Consider the following 18750-nt stretch of genomic DNA (forward strand, 5'->3'; position numbering starts at 1 on the left):
CTGAATAGGGTAGTCCACAAGGGCTTTTTTGGCTGACACTGTCATCTTTGTATCTAGCGGCACAGTAGTAGTAGGCAAGGAAGCAAGAATACCATGAACAAAGACGTAGCTACTGGAGTTGAAGGGATGCCGACAGTTTTGTTTTGCAGCTGCTTTCCAGGTTTGAAACTGAAGGTTTTTCTTTCACACTGGAATGAAAGCTTAGGCATACAGACACTTCCAAAAGTACAGCCTTGCCTTAAATGCCCACTAAGAGCCTGAAACCTTTGTCTTCTGAAGCTTACATAAGACAAGCAGGCATTAGCTGATAGTGTAACTGCCTCACATTTGTTTTCCTACCCAAGTTAGAGCAGGAGTTGTTTCAAGCCAATGTCTCCCATGATCTGAGACGGACTTGGGGGTTCTGGGGGTTTAAACTAAAAGAGGGAAGATTTATTTTAGAGGTTATGAGGAAATTCTTCACTCAGAAGGTGGTGAGGCACTAGAACAGGTTGTCCAGAGAGGTTGTGGGTGTCCCATCCCTGAAGGTGTTCAAGGCCAGGTTGGATGAGGCCCTGAGCAACCTGGTCTAGCAGGCAGCATCCCTGCCTAGAGCAATGGGGTTGGAACTGGGTGATCTTTAAGGTCCCTTCCAACCTGAGCCATTCTGTCATCTTGGGAGATCTTGGCCAACGTTCTTGAAAATGAATATATGGAGGGAAAAAAAAATCCTCTGCAAAATGACAGTAAAGACCTACCACTTTACATCTAATTTTTTGGTAATATTCTGAATCTACTGTATGCCAGCACTTCCAAAGTTATTTTGTGCTGTGCTTCTCTCCAATGTAAAGCTTCTCTCGACCCTATTTTGAAAGTACTGCTGTAGCTATCTTGTGTCATGTCTGGCAGCTAGCTCACATCCCTTTCTCCTGAACATCTCTGGTGTGCTCAGGAGAGGATGTGCCTACAGTGTGGGAAATGTTACTAAATCTGAAGTAGATTTGGACAGAAATGATCAGAACTAAACACAATTCAAAGGAATGTGATCACCAGTTTAATTTTGTTTCTAGCATTTTCCCACAGGTTAAAAAACAAAACAAACAAACAAAAAAACCCAAACATTTAACAGATTATGAAGACAATATACCGTTAAGGATTTATACAAGATTATTTTCTCTGATTTTACCAACCACTTATGACCACTTTGTTGGAATATGTTATTGTATCCAAATTTTACATAACTATGAAGACATAGATAGCCACAATATAACTAATTTATGACGAATTATTACTCCTTATTGTAAATTAACATAGACGTCCTGCAAAGGACACATCTTTCATAGGTGCCTTTAGGCAGCATCATAGGAAACGGCAGGTTACACACGTAAGTGACACCGGTTTCTTGCACAGAACATAACACACTTGCTTTTCCTGCAGATTAATGACTTACCATCTTGCTCCAGTGAAAAAGAAAGTTGTTGGGATAACAAACTATCTCAACTGACTTAAGCTTTTAACTTAAAATAGGTGCCTGCCCTTCCACATGGTGGTTTTGTGAAGTAGAGTTTGTATGTACAGATCCCTTCACTATGCTTCCACCATGATGTCTGAGTTGGGATGCTGCAGAAGAAGGAATGGCCTGTGATGAGCTTCACATGCCTTACATGACATTTAAAAGAGCTAGGAAAAGCCTGCTCCTTTTTTCCATATCAGACTTTACAAGCATGACTTGGCCTCAGGTGTGGAGTTCTGGGATTATCTCCTCCAATCTCTCTTGCATCACTGTATTTTTATCATGGTAAAGCCTGTAGTTATTTGATGATTATCATCACTTCATGGAGACCACATGCTCAGAATAATATATATGTTCTGTTTTCAGTTATCAGAATAATAGTTAAAGACACAGAATAAAGCTAAGCCTAGATCTCAGGTTTTTTTCTATATTAGCTATTCTAAAATCTATAGCAAGAGTCTTCCTGTCTGATTTGCCAACAAATGAGAAATAAACACGTAAATCTGAGCTACACTATAGACTTACAAGCTACATGAAATAAAAATAAAAATTAGGAGCTGAGATGTAGATATTACATTACATAATAAATTGTAAATTGGCATAAAAAAAAGATTGTCTATAGCTCTTGGTCAGAAGTTGTAGCTGACAATGAAGCTATAGTTGAATTAATAAAATGCAGCTCAAAGTTGCTGCACCTTAAACCATCACTTTCAGTTATTCAGAAAACTAACTTCAAAGTGTTTGATAGATTTCTTCTCTGTTTCCCAAGTGGCCATGATGGCCTTTTTATGTTTGTTCTCCAAATCATGCATATATATTTCTTACAAAATCTGGTATATTAAGTTGCTTGGTTAAAGTTCAAAATGCTAGTAGAGACAGAAAGGTTAACTAAAATGTTTTAAAATATCCTGGTGCAGCTTCACACTGTAGAGGCTATGATCATTTCACTGTTGTTTGTTACAGTTCTGTCTGAATGAGACGTAATGCTTTCTTCATGTTCTGTATTACTGAAAGAAAAATAAATAAGAACAGTAAAATGTACTTAAAATGCATTGTACAATTAAGAAAATCTAGTTTGATTAGTAAATTATTCACTATAAAATTAATTCAGGGTCACATATTTTAGAGCTTTGTAAAATATATAGTAAAAATTCTTGCATAAGAATGCTAAAGATGAAGGCAAAAACTTCATGAATCAAAATGTTTAACTTAAAGGGATTTCACAAGATTACTTTCAAGTTCTTTACTTCTCAACAGCAAACCTGGTAATCAGATGTGACATGCACATTTGCGGTGAGATACTGCACTGGTGTCAGGTAGATGGTATAGTGTAAGGACTAGCTCACCTTGAAAAATCACATTCCTTTTTGAAATATGGGTCATAGGTGGTACTCAGGTAACCACCAGCATTTTTTTTTCTGTTTTCCTCCCACCACCAGCTGTTTACATATTGCAGTTGGATACTATATTGTAGTTGAGCCATAGTGACTTTCACCACTCTCCAGCAAACTGCTCAGATCTTGGTCCTGACTATTCTCACACAACTCTCTTTCAACTTGTCTTACCTGAGTAGTCCCAGTAAATTCAGTGGGACTACTACAAATGGGCTAAAGTGTCTTGCTAGAACAGGTTAGATGATTATAAATGATTGTAAATGCTCACACACATTCTTTATTCATTACTTTGAGATCTTAACTGATTCTCAAGCACAGATGATTGGGATTAGTGTGTATCTGGCTGCTTACAGTGTGAAATGCAAAGTAACACCATAAAGTGGGCACTTACAGAATGGTATGTCTTGTGGCTCATAAGCGTATAGCCGATTAGAGTATCTTCCTGTGATATCAGCTCTTACTGTGAGAGACGGGTCTGAAAAAGTAACCGTATTAATCACTGCTTTCCACAACAGCTGAAGGTGATGCCCATGGTGCAGCACTGACAGCCCTGTTCTTGAGAAGTCCTGATCTCATCAGCCATGCAATTACAAGGCCGTTACGCTCTGTTCCAACCAACTGCTCTTTATGCGGAGAAATCCTGAACAAAAGCTAGAGCTCAGTTTTATATTATGCAGCTATTTTTAAGGGATTGATTATGCATGCATTTCATCCATATTTAAAGAAAAATATCCTGTATAACAAGTTCTGGGGTTACCTCGGAAGAGGCCAGTTTGACTGGATGCACTGATAGTGAAGGTGATGCAGACTTAATGCAATATTACCATGACCTACCGAGAGCCTTCAGAGCTAAGATCTTGTGGTTCTTAATGTTTCTTTGTGAAAGCAAGTTGTTGTGAACATTACTCAACAGGTTCTCTTTACAAGCTTTTTGTTAATCATCAAACTCCTGTTGCTACCTTGCTCTGTCTGAGTGTGGACTTCATCCCACCTAACTTTGGATGCTATGCCAGAGCTGGCCGCCTTAGGTTCCCTGCACAGTCAGCAAAAAGGAATGTGGACTGTGGGGCATGATTCATTTGGTTTATTCCAGAAGTCAACTTTACGATGCAAGAAATCATTACTTAGACTCCACTGACCATTGACTTTGTGGTAATGTCTGCACTATGGACATCTACGTTGTTAGATATTTGACTGCTTTCAGCAAACTTTATCTCATAACAGTGCTAGCAAGAAAGACAGAGAGCTAACAGGGGTTAACAGAGGCCCAGATGCTAATAGATATTTAGGCACCTTGTTCCCAAGCACAAGGTACCCCCCAGAACATATCTGTAACCTGAGGAAGTTCACTGGGGCTGAAGCCTCCGATAGAGGGAGAACTGAACTCAGGTCTGCCAAATTCCAGACTTATGGTAATGACAAGTTCTGAGCTATTTTCTTTTTAAAAAAATATTCATTTTGATGTCCCCAGAAGAGGAAACTTGCATAGATTCAGAAATTGTACCTTGAAAAGATGCATAAATATTGTACCTACCTATGAACATGATTCGAGGCACATATTGTCCATCAGGTGACAGGTTTTTATCTGTAGTTTCATGCTGGCAGAGAAATTAAAGCTAATTATTAAAATATTTCCGTAAATACCTATTCCTGGAGTAGGACCCCTTGTGAACAATCTCATACCAGAGGACAGAAACACCAAAGATACTACTTGTGTGTGTATATCCACACACAAATGCATATATGTGCATGTAACTGAAATGCCAGAGGTACTTAGCTAAAACGGCATGAAAAATTCAAGACTTAGAAAGAGAAATCACAAGCCAAATAGTGATACCTGTCAAATCTCCCCAAACCTTTCATACCATGAGATTCAGCATAACGAAGTTATTTTGGGCCATTTCTTGTACCTCTTCATTTTCAGCAAAAGCTTTCTTCAGTGCTAGAAAAGACATGAGCATTTTGAAGTCCATCTCAAACACTGCTTTTCCTTCTGTGTTTGGGCACTGGAGACTGGCCACATTGTTCCTGTCACTGCCGATTCACATTCCTGAGGAGACACTTCACGGCTCTGTCACAGCCTTTTTTTTTTTTTTTTTAACCCATGTCTGTGCAACCTCCCAGCTATGAAAATGGAAGCTCTCTTCTGTTATTTATGAAGCCTGTAGTTTCAACAGATACCATGTCTCGGCTTGACAAAAGTGCATTATTCTCAGAAAATTCTTGTTAGATCAATTTCAGCAGTCTTGTCTGCTTCTCTAGCTACCCGTTCAGGAGGGCCAAACAATATTAAATCTGTTCAATGAGTCAGTAGCAAATATGTTACTCTTAATTTAAACTGACAAGTGCTGCAACAGGGATAGAAGGACGGCAGCATTGAATATTTTATGTTCTTTTTTTAGTAGGTTCATAGTGTACTTTTTGTAAAAAAATAGTAATAAATTCTTAGCTTTTCAACTACAATTTCGTATACCTATTTCTTTAAATAAGTTTTTGTAAGTACAAGGTAAATATATAGATATTTGTAGTTTCTTATAACGATGTTTACAAAAATTTAACACTCAAAAAAAAATCAAAATTACCTTGGCAGTATTGGCAGTCTTCCAAATGGTGAATGACCATCAGTGGTTTGTTACTTTATTAATAATAATAATAAAACATGTGGTTAGATAATTTGACAAGTACATAAATAGATGATTTTACTAGCAGACTGGAAAAGGCAAATTGCATTTCGTCTTATGTTAACTCACAGGAAAACCATATGGGCATTCTGTGAGGGATGACAGGCGTTTTTGTAAAAGAGACAAAGGAAATAAAAGAAAGTAGAGAAACAGAGTTTCCTTGTCTATATAGTTTTTCTAAAGCAAAAGATTCTACAAGAGAGATACCACAGAGTCAGAATCATTTCATTCCCAGTTAATATACAATCAAACTATGAGTACTGAAGAGATATTTAATATTGCCTAGGTGTGTAACTCTCCATGATTATTAAAATAAAAATAATCTGTAAACTGGAATGAAATAATTTTTATAAAATTAGGTTTCTCATCAAATGCTCCCTATGGAAAGTGTTTTTTTTCTTTCTTTCTTTTCTTTTCTTTTTTTTTTTTTTTAAAGCTGTCTTGAACAGATGTACTGTACCTTTTATTTTTATTTATTTATTTATTTAGGTAAATGTTTTTATAGAGTATCAAAGTTTTATATTCTTTGGATGTCAAAACATAAAACAATTCTATGCATTTTCTCCTACATTTTTTCAACTTGTGTTACTGTTCAGCCAATGAGTTACTAATGCTTGATTTGCAATCACTGTCGAGAACCGTTCAGTTCCTAGACATTTTCACAGGGTACAAGAAATTGATTGCCATTTACTTTAAAAACAATTTGATTTCACAGAATCACAGAATTGTAGGGGTTGGAAGAGACCTCAAGAGATCATCGGGTCCATTCCCTGTGCCAAAGCAGGTTCCCTAGAGCAGGTTGCCCAGGTAGGCGTCCAGATGGGATTCCTATAATATAAATATAATTTTAGACTATAATAGTGTAGCACAAGATATTGCTAAACTGAAATTTCAATTTGCTAAATTTCAATTTAACAATATCTTGTGCTATGTTATTATAGTCTAAAATTAATGGGAATAGTGATTTAAATAAGTATTGTTATGAATCCTCAAATATATTTTCAGCTGAAACCCAGAGAATGACTCATTTAACTTTTGGTCCTACCAGGATAGTGAGAAATTGTGGTAGGTCACCATGCAAGAACAAATATAATTGATTTCTAGCTGTTGATTGAGGAGGAAATCAGAGATCCATGATATATTAAAAAACAAACAAACAAACAAACAAACAAACAAAATCTTCATTATTATTATGTCTATTTATCATTGCTTATTCAAATGACAACACTGCTGTTGTTGAACAGCAGTGTCGTCTTTCCACAAAGAAAGGACAGTGTTCAAAGCAGACTTGCCTAATGGCCTAATGTTGCTTCAGAGTAATAAGATCTCTACAACTGCTTTTATTTATATGCAGAAAATCTGTTTTATTTGAGTGAGTGGTCTGCAAATCAGCTGTGACTGTGTTTCTTTGTTCTGTTTCATTACAGTGTATTCAGGTATGACCATCTGATTAACAACTTTGTCTCTCAAAACTATTTTGTAATCTCTTACCTTTTCTTTGCTTGATAAAGCCCTTCCTCATAAGTTTGTACCCAGGTTATTTCATCTCCCCACCCTAGAAATATAAGAAAAGGGTTAACTAGTGGCCAGGCAAGAAATTACGTTTTTGACATTTATTGGTAGTTGTAAACAAATAGGATTTTTTTTTTCCAGTCAAATATTCCCAAACACTGTGGATATACAAATTCTAAATCTGCTGATAGGTGCATTGGGATATTTAAAAAACAGAACTCAGCTGGCTGAGGATTTGTACCCAGTTCAAGTCCTTTGGCAAACTCATTAGATCTCTTTCTGAATACACAGAGGCCCCTAAATCAGTGACAAAATTCTTTATATCTTCATATTTCTTCTTCATATTGTCTGCTCTGTATTTAATGTAGATGCTGGGGATTAAAAAGAAAGCTGGCTTATAAAAATGAAAGAGAAAAATAAAATATGAAAAGTCAAATAATATTAACTTTAATGTGAATAGTTTTTGAAGAATACATAGTTTTAAACATAACTCCTGAGTCACAAATTTCAATCCATGGAGTTGCAAGTACTTCATTTAATTAAATAATTTAATAAAAGAATGTCTGTTAAATAAAAATCTCCTCCAAAACAGAATCCTAATGAATCACCAGCTCTGCAGCCCATCCATAGCTGAAGCACTGAACTCAAAAAGCAGACTGTTTGGTTTCATGCCTTCAGACCCCAAAGATGTCAGAAACAATGCAGAATGTCCCTGCCTCCTGGGCTGTGTCACTTCTGTTCACAAAGGCCTTCACAGGAACTGCACGTGGCAGAATAGCTTCTGGGTCTGGACCACATTAAGTCTCCTGTTCTTTTGCAGTGTCTGGGCAGTGCTTGGTCCAGCCTTGGTTGTGCAGAGATTTACTGTTAGCCTTCTTATGGGACAATTGCTTGTGAGGCTACTAGGCCATCTCTTCTTTCAGGAAAGTGATTTTTGATTTCAGGTCTGTCTGGTTGATGGTGGGGTTCTGGCTTCTTGACCAGTGTGTTCCCAGCCCTGGCTGAAATCAACTGCTGACGTAGGTAGTCACACAGAGAAGTCAGCTGGGGTCATTTTACAGCATGCTTAAGTATTCCCTTTTGATCTGTGAAAATTACATGTAATGTTCTCAAGGCTCTGCAGTATCCCAAAATCCCATACACCAGAATTAGAAAACTGACACTTGCTTTCTGTGATAATTTGTTTCAAAATTGACACAATAAAATTGACTTCTTGCTTTTTCTTTTTAATTTTAATTTTAATTTTAATTTTTTTATTTTTTTGCATTTAGGCGGAGTGGGAAAAATAAATTCTGATCTAGGCAAGATAGGCAATAGATACCAGATTGGGTATAACTTTTCTCCATGGATACTACTTATGAAAAGTGATTTGACATTTCTCTTTAGTTAGTCCAAGGGTTAGAAAATATTGTCTTGTGTCTACAAAGTTTTTCATATGGAAAAGCATTTATCCTTGTTCCTGGTATTTCATGAAGCCTTTTGACTGCCCTGTATTTATTTATTTATTTTTTGCCATATGGAATAACTTACAACTTCAGTACAATTCCTACAGTTCATCTGTTCCTACACTTCCTTTTGCTGCCCAGATGCCTCCCGAGCAACTGGCCTCTGATGGCACCTCTGTGAATGCAGGGCTCTGCCAAGGCTTTGCATGAGAAGAATTCAAATGTGAGTCATGGGGTCTGCATGCTTTGCACAGCTTGCAGTGCAGCTCAGGGAGGGAGCTGGAAATTTTGGGGAGTGAATGGGCCTGAAAGGAGAGGGAAGACTGAGAAGAGGAAAAGACCTCATCAAGCTATTTTTCAACTCATTTTTTCTTGATTAGACATAAAGAACTTAAAATAGCATAGTCATTTAACATCCAGGTTGAAAATTATGAACCACAATAGAATCCTTTAAATGTGAATATCTGCTAATAAGGAAATGAAAATGAAAAGGAAAGATCATCCCAAAACCCCCACAAATGGCTCAACCTGTTGTTCTGTGTATACAAATGGGTCTGTAGAAAAAAAAAAATTGCACGGAAACTGAAGTTATGAAATTGTGTTTCAGTAGCTATAAGTTACCATATCAAATTATCTTTTAACAGGCATCTGAAAAAATATTTTTTCACTGACAGTTCTTCAAGTGCAGCTGGGTTTCAGAGAATCAATTTAGTTTATTTGCTTCCACTAGGTCACTATGAGTGACATAAATTACAGAGGCTGTATGAGGCCCTCAGACATATCCTTAAGAACAAACTGATGGAGTGAAATGACATGGAGGAAAAAGATACACTACTTAGTGTTTCACTTATCCTTAGAGAATCACACCTAAGAAAGTATATATATTCTTTCAGGTATATTCTAAATAAAACATTTCTGGACCTACATGGTAAGATGAGGAAATAACTACATAAAGCAAAATATACATTACCTCTTGACAGTGTCTGAGGTGCTCTTTTTTCCTTTTTGATTGCCATTGCAAGGTTTGATGAGACTGCAATTAGCAGGAGGGGCAAGGCCAATGTTGAATGGAGCATTATTTGATCCTTTTCAGTGCAGCAAGGAAACTGGAAAACAAAGCCTAACTTTGTGAACCAGAGCATTATCAGGAAGTCACTATCTTGTGAGATAATTTTTAAAGAAATATTCTGATTTCCAACTCACAACAAGAACTCAAATATTTCCCCTATTCTTTATGGCATTTAAAAAGTGATTTCCATCTCAAATCCTTCTTAATAAAACTATCCACCAATGTTCCTGTCTGCTTCCATATTCTGAAGATGATTGCTTCTCTTCCTGGCAAAGATCACTATAAGAAATTCAGTAACTTTGGTCTTGATAAAAGTCAGAGAACAAAAGTGACGGTTGAGGAGAGGCAAAACAAAGCCAAGTATTTTGAATAAATAACTCTTCTTTCTGCCCTGTACAGCTGACTTTAGACATTAAAAGACAGCTGTCTTTAGACATTAAAACTCTGATGTTCAGGACAATATCCAATGATTTGTACTAGGTTAGAAAATGTAATCTATGTAGCCCAGGATATCATCCAGTCAACTTGCTGATTCTCACCGGAGATTCATTTTTCAAAGGCTGAGCTTTAGGAGATGCCAGGATGACCTGCTGATAAAGTGCTTTGACCTAAACAGACAAATAAAATTAAAAAAAAAAAATCAAAAAAAAATCCCCCAAAGCACTTTTGCCTGCATTTATAAAGAAAATTTCAAACTTGAATTTAGTAGCGACATCTAGGTGGAATTACAGCCCTGAGCACTGGCAAAACAAAATGCTTCATGCTTCTCAGGACATGAAGGCATAAAAAGTGCAGCACGTTTTATCCTTTCTTTAATGAATCCTCCAACAACACTAACATCACTGTTAACAGTTCAATTGCTGGTGAACGAATTCAAATACTGCTTCCAATAACTGGCAAACTCAAAAAAGTATTCTATCCAAGTGACTGGAAAAAAGAAATGCACATTAAGAAACAGAAAAGAAAAAAAGTATCATCTTATTGTTGCAATTCTGTGTTTCTGAAGAAACTTCCCCCAAATGCTAAAATAATTAATACACTCATAATATTTATTCTCCTCAGACTTGTCCATCACAGTTCCCTTTCACCCCCAACATGGTATCAGAGTTGTTCTTTCTTTCATATACCTTCCACCTTAAATTTGTTCATCCTTTCTATTATTGAGTGAGTTTTAGAAAGACACATCCTTTGGAGCTTATTAATTCTGCATACTAATTTAAAGATTGGACATTATAGAATTTTAATAAGAAAACATAAAGTTTTCCAGTGCTTCATAAGGAAAGACTATAACTTTTAGCTATGCTTGCAGGCTGAGAAATTTTTGGGAATAGAAACTCCATTCAAATTTTCACTATGTTGGTGCAGACCACTAATTTGAGTCAGCAAAAGCAGATCATTATACCCCACTTCTATGGGATGTACTACGACTCTTGACAACTCAGTTTTTAAAGCATCTCTATGTGAAGGCTAACGACTTTAACATTAGTTTATCTGTCAAATGTTGATAATAAAATATAGCATTTATATTAACATGTTAAAACTCTATGTAAACATGAATAGTTATGGCTTTGAAATCGCACCTGATATGTCACTATAAATCAGGTATGGAATGTGTGAATCAGTTCTGTCTTTCATAATGTATTCACAAAAAATCAAAGTGTAAATCTCTCCAAGTCACATGATTATTTATCTGAAGCTTAAATAATTGATTACCATCCTATTGAAAATCCACAGGGTTTTGGAGGGGTAATTTATGGAGTTGTAGCTGGAGGCAGTTTAAATTCAATATTCTGAAATTTTGATGCTCCATGATCCAATGTTAGTTAAACTGAGTACAGAAAAAAAAATGACAGCCAACACCATAAAAATTACCTTCATCTCTCTATCAGAACATATATTTTGCTAACTAATCTCTAAGCATCTATCATTTATCTTTTTTTTTTTTTTTTTTTTTTTTGTATAACTAGTCTTGTAATGCGTTTGTCAGCCAAAACTCATTTCTGTATCAAATGAAAGTTAGGAATAAGAAATGTTTTCTCACCAGCAGCAATCAGTTCTCTTGTTGGAAGGTCCTTTTTCTGAAATTACTTAGGTAAAAAAAGTGATTTAAGCACAGAACGCCTGAGCTCTCCGTATCTCTGTGTAGCAACAATGGCACATTCACCTGAGAAAAAAGGGAGAGACCTTTTAGCTGGAAACCGAATTCATGCATTTCCACCCTCCCCCTTCCTTTTCTGCCATCCCTTCGAAATTCACTCTTGTGAGTTCCCATGCTTGTACACTGAATCTTTGGATTTCTCTTCATCTTGGCTTGTATCAGGTGTCTTGTATGAGGATCAAAAATAAATAGTGGCTTATATGTGTGTCTTACTTCCCCCCTCCAACAGTTTGAGTCTGGCTTATGCCCAGTGAAAAAAGAAACCACCAATGAAAGCTGGAACTGTAGAGGCTTTTGTTCCCAGTGAATGGCTGTGCTCACTGGTGCCTGAAGACAGGTATGAAGCTAATAGTAACAAGGGTTACTTTGTGTAGAGGAATGTAATTAACAAATAAAGGTAACATTTTTTTTTTTTTGAGGGGGAAATAAAATTCTTTATTTAAAATACGGTATAAAGTATCTGATTATTGTCTCATCCCTGGAGGTGTTGCGCCATCCCTGGAGGTGTTCAAGCCCAGGGTGGATGGGGCCTTGGCCAACCTGAACTAGTGGGTGGCATCCCTGTCTATGGCAGGGGGGTTGGAATTAGATGATCTTTAAGGTGCCTCCCAACCTGAGCCATTCTATGATTCTATGATTATTGCTTCTCTGAGTTGTAGTTTAAAAATCTTGGGATTTCTTGGGACATGTTGCTTAATACAATTTTTATCTATCTTGACTAATATGGGAAAAGCACAGAATCACAGAATGTTAGGGATTGGAAGGGACCTTGAAAGATCATCTAGTCCAATCCCCCAGCCCTTTATTTATTCCCTTTGCACAAACAAGGAGTTAGCTGGATCACCTTTTCCCTCCTCCTTGGATAGCCTTTGCATGGGAATCAGGAGCAATCCCCTTTTGGTTCTTCCTCTCCCATGTATTTGTTTATATAGACTGTATTGTTAGTTTTTCCTTCTCCTTTTCATGTGAAGCTTGTTTAACTTGGATGTTTTGATATATTGATGTCTGCTATCACTGAAATATATGTGATTAATAACATATAATTCTTGTGTTGTGTTTTTCATATCTATTCAACAAGCTTTTTCAGTATGATTTCTAATATTTGTGCATAAAATATTAACTTTTCAGGTGATATCTGTGATTCTCTCCTTTCTTCCTCCTAAATATTCGCTGCTACAAAAAAATCAACTGATTTTGTAATAAAAAGTGCAAAAATACGACCTTCTGTATTTTTGGTGGTAAATTATCTTTACCATTTTTAATGGAGAATTCAAACTTGCACTTCCAGCTAGCTGGAAGCTGGCTGAGCTGCAAGAACTCTGCTTTGTGGGCATGAGTGTAGACAACGCCAGGCTCAGTTAATATGATAATCATATCAGATTTTTTAACCTTTGCAAATTTGTTTGAGCCTTTAAGCTGAATACAAATCTGAATGTTTTGAGTGCATAATATGAGAATTCATAGTGTGAGAATAAAAGAGGAAATTAAGCATCTGAGAGAATTTCTAGGAAAAAGAGATGCCCCTGTGACACATCTTCACTCTTTCTTGTTTGTCATAGGTTATGGCTTCCCCTCGTAAGGGTATGTGTAGAATCCCTAGAATTACAGCTCAGTAGAAGAAACCCTTAATATAAGTAGAGAAAGCATATTCAATTCAAATTAGAAAGAAAATTTTCACTTTTGTTTTTGACTGTTTAAAATGTCCTCCTTCAGCACCTGCAGAACTGAAACACCCTTGTCAGATACCTCCTGTCTGCTGCTGCTGTCCCTTTGGGTCCCATGTGCTCTTCCCGTGCTCCAGGGAAGATGTGGACAGGGTGAAGCACAGCACCACTGCAGTAACAAAGGGCAGTATTAAGAACCGTTAAAAAGATGTTTTCTGTATTAGCATCTACGATTTAGATGCTTTGTTGGGTCCTAATATCGTAATATATCCTAATATTGAAAGCATTATAGCTTTAAAAAAGGGCAGAAGAGGTCTGGTTACCTGTTTTGGAAGGAGCCTGCTGGGCCTGCTGTCTGCTGCCACAGGTGAGCCAGTCTCACTGCTGGAAGCTGAGGAGGGGCTTGCAGCTCAAACATGTTAAACCCTGACCACGTTTCTTCAGCAAATGAAAACAAATGGTTTGACCCTTTGTTTTGTAAGCCAGACAGTGTCAGCTTCCTTCTTTATGACAGTAAGACAAAAGACTCTGGGTTTAAAAAGAGAAGCAAAAGTGCTTCAGCGTCACTGATGAAGGAGAGAAATGATAATAAAGGATTCGTGTTTCAGTGACAAATTACACCTACAGAAAAGATTTTGTTCTTTCTCCTTGTGAGTTGTTCTTCCAATTCCCACATGTGGTGGGTGTGAATTTTTGATAATGCTGCTGCTTGTTTTGGTTGGATCATGTCATACTGAAGGCTGGGAGCAAAGTGCCTTGCCCCATAGAAGTCAATCAGCTTTTGCTTGGATGGTGAAAAAATTTTCCTCTGGAGTTTTGAAGATTGCTGCTTGTGCTAGGCATTGCCTTTCAGGGGGCATTTGAGCAACCTGGGAAGGTTGCCATGTCTCATCCAGTGCTAGTGAACTGGGTGACTCAGCTATAACCTTAGCAGGGTTAATATTACAGCTGTGGAAGTCTGTGCTCAGTGTATATGTGCGTCCAGTCACTCCTTGAATCACTGGTACCAGGGGGTGGTATGGTGGGGCAGACATTGCACCCTGCTAACCAGTGCCTTTGAAAGTCATAAAACCCCTCTTGTACTCACCCTTGGGAAGGCAGAAACTGAGCCCTGTGGTGGCTTGAATTCCCATGGCAGCAGCTCTCTTACCTGTGTGGAGCTCCACTGAGGTCCTGCATTTCAGAGCATATCCACCTTGGGAAAGTAGCAATTACAAAAGCCGTCCTTGTTATTCACCCTACCCGGTGGGCCATTTTGTGGGGAACACATCTCATGTCACGGAGAGGCAAGATACCAGCCAAGATCAGACAAGATATTGAGTTGATAAGATGAATTCTAGAGATAAAATACCTTTACAAAAACAAGGTAAATAAAACCAGAGCAAAGCTTTGTAGAGGGTAATACTGTTGTTTGGTTGACTTCATCAGTAAATAACATGGCATGAAAATTAGTTTGCAATATACACTCATTACATTATCTTTACAATTTTAATCACACAGGCATTTGTGTGGAAAGGCTTATAGTGAGTTAAATGACGATGGACCTCACTGTGATGTTTGTTTCTTAGTTTTTCTTTAGTTACCTAGGAAAGTTGGTATCACAGTGAATTTCTAGTTCTGCTTATAAAAACTGCTGTGATGCATTAGCAGGGATATTAATCAATGCACAATGGTAAGTAGATCTTTTTTCTTTGTTTTTGAACCTGCTGAAGATAACCATCTTACAAATGAATATAATTCAAGTGCATTGTGTAATAACCAGAAATTATTCAAGAAACCCAGATTCACAAGAGGATGTAGGCACTGCATTTAATTGCCTTAGCTTTGACAATGGCAAAGGCATTGCACCCAGCAGTGGTCCTGGCAGGGCTGAGCAGCTTTGTGCTGATTTCCTGGCAAACTCAGCAAGGGCCCCATAGCACATGTGCCTGTGCCTAGTTCTGAAGGGGCTTCATCCAGCCATTGGGCTCCTGTAATTCTTGTGCCCCACTGGCCTGCTCCCCAGGCTCCCCTGGTACGTATGTGCCAGGATGACACTGGAGGATGTTCTTTCTGCCTGTGTACATGGGTTTCCTTGTGCAAACAACTTTTAATACCAATTCCTTCTGTGTATTTATTCCTGTGTTACTGATACTATTTTTATTAAGCTTTTTTTGGACCAATATAATCATAAATAAGTTCTCAGGCATATAGAGATTTTTTTCAGTTCAGCATGGAAAAATAACAGGTGGCGGATATCAGTGTCACATCTGACTGCATGAATCCTGGAGCACTTGCTTAATCATTGTACTGCCTTTCTAGGATGTGACAGTATAATATTTTGTGTCTTCATATTTCCTTTCAACCTGCTTGATCCCTTCAAATAATACACATACCTTATGATAACAATCCTTGAAAAATTATGTAAGGATTAAAAGATGTTGATGGCAAGAAGCTGGGAAGCCCTTGGGTCTGTCTTACCTAAAGACAGTACCTCACCTCCATCTAGCACTCGCTAGCAGCCAGACTGATCATCACAGGCTGATTCAGATCTGCTTTCACAGAAAGGAAAGGTGTTGATGAAGTTCTTACACTGTACAAATCTGTTTTAGCTCATATGTACGTAGGGATGAGAGCACAGCTCCCATGACAGCTGTAATTCAGCATGGTTCCTGCAACATCCATCTATAATTCCATGAAAGAATTTTACACATGCCTAATGTGCCTTGCAAATCAATAAAAAAATTAATTAGGAAATTACATAGACACAATACCCAAGCAAATTTTACAAAAAACAGCATGAGAAAGCTTCAGCGAGCACATATTTTTGTGGTTGAGCGGTACATCTGGCTCCTACTAACACAGGTCTGGATCTGAGGGCGCAATCAAAGAGCAAATAGTACCAGAGATGAGAACTACGCTTCAGGCTCAGAGTACTGAACATTAACTTTCACTGCCAAACAGAAACATGAATAAATGGAAAAACCCTGCAAGTGTCCGTTAGGCTTAGGCTTTGACTGACAGCCAAAAATCATTTTTAGAAAACTTCTGGTTCATTTCAATGAAGCCATTAAAGGAAATCTAGATATGACATGCTGCTTTATTTCTGTGTGTGTCTTTCAAAAAAGTCACCATTGTGGAAATGTCACTTCTGGTATTACAAGATGATTCACAACAGATGCTTTTTTTTGTTTGTTTGTTTTTTTTTTTTGTTTTCCCCTCTGTTGAAAGCAGAGCTCTAGGTAACAGTCAAATGAATAAACTGCTCCAGTCTTGCCTGAGCCCCAGAGGTTTGATTCCACTGGACCACTGTTCTTTTTTAGCTTTGTATTCCTGTAAAGACATAGTTACAGAACATAAGCATAATAATATAACTGGAAAAAAGATTTATTGAATTAGATTTTACAGTGGTTATACTGGCTGCAAGCTGTATTCTCAGCTTCCCAGGCCAAAGCCTATGTTTTCACTTCTAAGCCTTCATCTTATTCCAGTACTGTCACCTTCTCTGCTCTGATGCTCTGATTCCTCTGTCCTTCAACTGCCCTGTGCTACAGCCCCAGGAAAGGCTTGTATAGGTGTCAGGGGAAAAATGGAATCTATTATTTTTGATGATTTTCACTGAGATTTACAGAATAAATGCATTTTGGTAAAAGAGGGACACCAAGACTGGATCTTGTTGGCTCCACCCTCCAGCCTAAAAGTACAAAATGTTCTGTATGGGATGTTTGTTTACTGCTGTGTCAGCTCCAACAGGCAGAGCTTCCTCTTCCACCAACAGACCTTTATGTGACACTGCGTTTCTAACTGTGCAGCTTTCAGACAATCCTCTAGACTTCTGCCAGAAGAAAAGCCATCTCTGTTTAGGTTCAGGTGTCTCTCTATCTGAAGATCAGTGCAGAGGTATAGCGAGGAGAACCTCTGGAAGGCATTTTGGCCCCCCCAAGCTGCTGGCATGCCCCAGGGTGCACACTGCCAGCCCCCCTCCTTGGGAGGAGTATAGTGTGTGCACATATGGCGCATCCTCAGGCATGGAGCATCCTCAGGCACTTCAGTTTTCTCTGCACCAGGGGACTGCCCACACATAGGTTGTGTTTAACTTGGTGATAAAACAGTGGGGGAACTGTGGAGAAGTGTGCAGCTGGAAAGAGCTTTTCCCCAGGGCTTTGTTGCAGTAACAGGAGGAGGCACAAGGACCTGCAGAAGGTCCCCGATCCTCTCTGCTCCAGCATCCTCTTGCCAGATGCTGGGAACCTGCACACCATTGTGCCCCACCATCATAGGCACTGAAGGGGCCACCAAGCAGGGCCCTGCTTGGTGAGGCCACCTTCAGGGCCTGGAGGTATTTTTCCAAAGGTTTTTAAATCGCTTAGCAACTCTTTGAGGAGCCTGAGGTAATCTGAGATCTAACTTGTTTATATCTGAGTTTCTGGATGATGTGATTTTTAATAGAATGATAACATTTGTGGTGTTTGGATTCAATAAATTACTTACTGAAACATCAAAATCTACAGAAAATTAAATGCAAACACCACTGTGTTTGGAGGCTTTGGGTGGGCTTTCTGGAGAGTAAATATGATCTTTCTGTATTCATAGCTCTACAACCCTTCACATTTATTGATGTGGTCCATAAGACAAGAATTTGATCATTCCCAGTGCCTCTAGTTGGCACTGTTGCATTACTAATAGTTAAAGGACAACTGTTCTTATTTTAGCTTTGCTGGATTCCAGTGATAAGTTCAAAATACAAATTGTTTAAATATAAAAGTGATTACATATAAAAATTCACAAAGCTTGGAAAAGCAATTAAAATCAATTTTGAAAAATCAGAATGCTTTTAATTTTGTATATATTTTTTAATTTCAACTTTGGAATTTACATACACTTAAAGTAATTTGTGAGGGGACAGGGTAGAAACCCAGACCAGATTTTAAGAAAGAGAGCCAGGAAATTCAGCATGTGTTTTGGAAGAGATTGAGAGCTCAGAAATATTCAATGAAACTTTCTGACTGCCACAAGAAATGAAAAGCGGCTGCATTCCCCTACAGTCAGAGTGTCCCAATAAAGACTTCACAAGCAGGAATGCTCTCCAGAAACACATTGGAGTACTTTGGTGCAGCTGTGAGAGTGAGTCAAGCAGGCATCTGTTGAAAGACATGCCTGTTGCTGCAATGTTTTGTGATGTTTTCCTGCAGTGACATCACTGTATCTGTTTTAAAATGTAATACCATATAACAATCACAAAACATTGTAGGCTGTAAAAAAAGAGTGTTCACAATATCTTTTTGTGTCTAAGTATTCTGAACAGGTATTCCTTTAACTTTTATTATAATAAGAGGTTTATCCCAGGGCTTGCTTC

At 37.9% G+C, this 18750-nt stretch overlaps 1 protein-coding gene across 1 annotated transcript; it reads right to left on the bottom strand.

Moving 5' to 3' along the window:
- Positions 1 to 1047: 1047 nt before the first annotated feature.
- On the bottom strand, positions 1048 to 9600 carry AGR3 (anterior gradient 3, protein disulphide isomerase family member). The gene is made up of 7 exons (XM_035562480.2): positions 9495 to 9600; positions 7059 to 7122; positions 5469 to 5521; positions 4752 to 4828; positions 4421 to 4484; positions 3278 to 3361; positions 1048 to 2499 (listed from the first exon to the last, which is right to left on the bottom strand). The coding sequence occupies exons 1-7, from the start codon at positions 9598 to 9600 to the stop codon at positions 2450 to 2452; spliced, it is 498 nt and encodes a 165-aa protein (XP_035418373.1). The 3' UTR covers positions 1048 to 2449.
- Positions 9601 to 18750: the final 9150 nt, after the last annotated feature.

This window comes from Cygnus atratus, chromosome 2 (assembly GCF_013377495.2).
Source record: "Cygnus atratus isolate AKBS03 ecotype Queensland, Australia chromosome 2, CAtr_DNAZoo_HiC_assembly, whole genome shotgun sequence".
Lineage (NCBI taxonomy): Eukaryota > Metazoa > Chordata > Aves > Anseriformes > Anatidae > Cygnus > Cygnus atratus.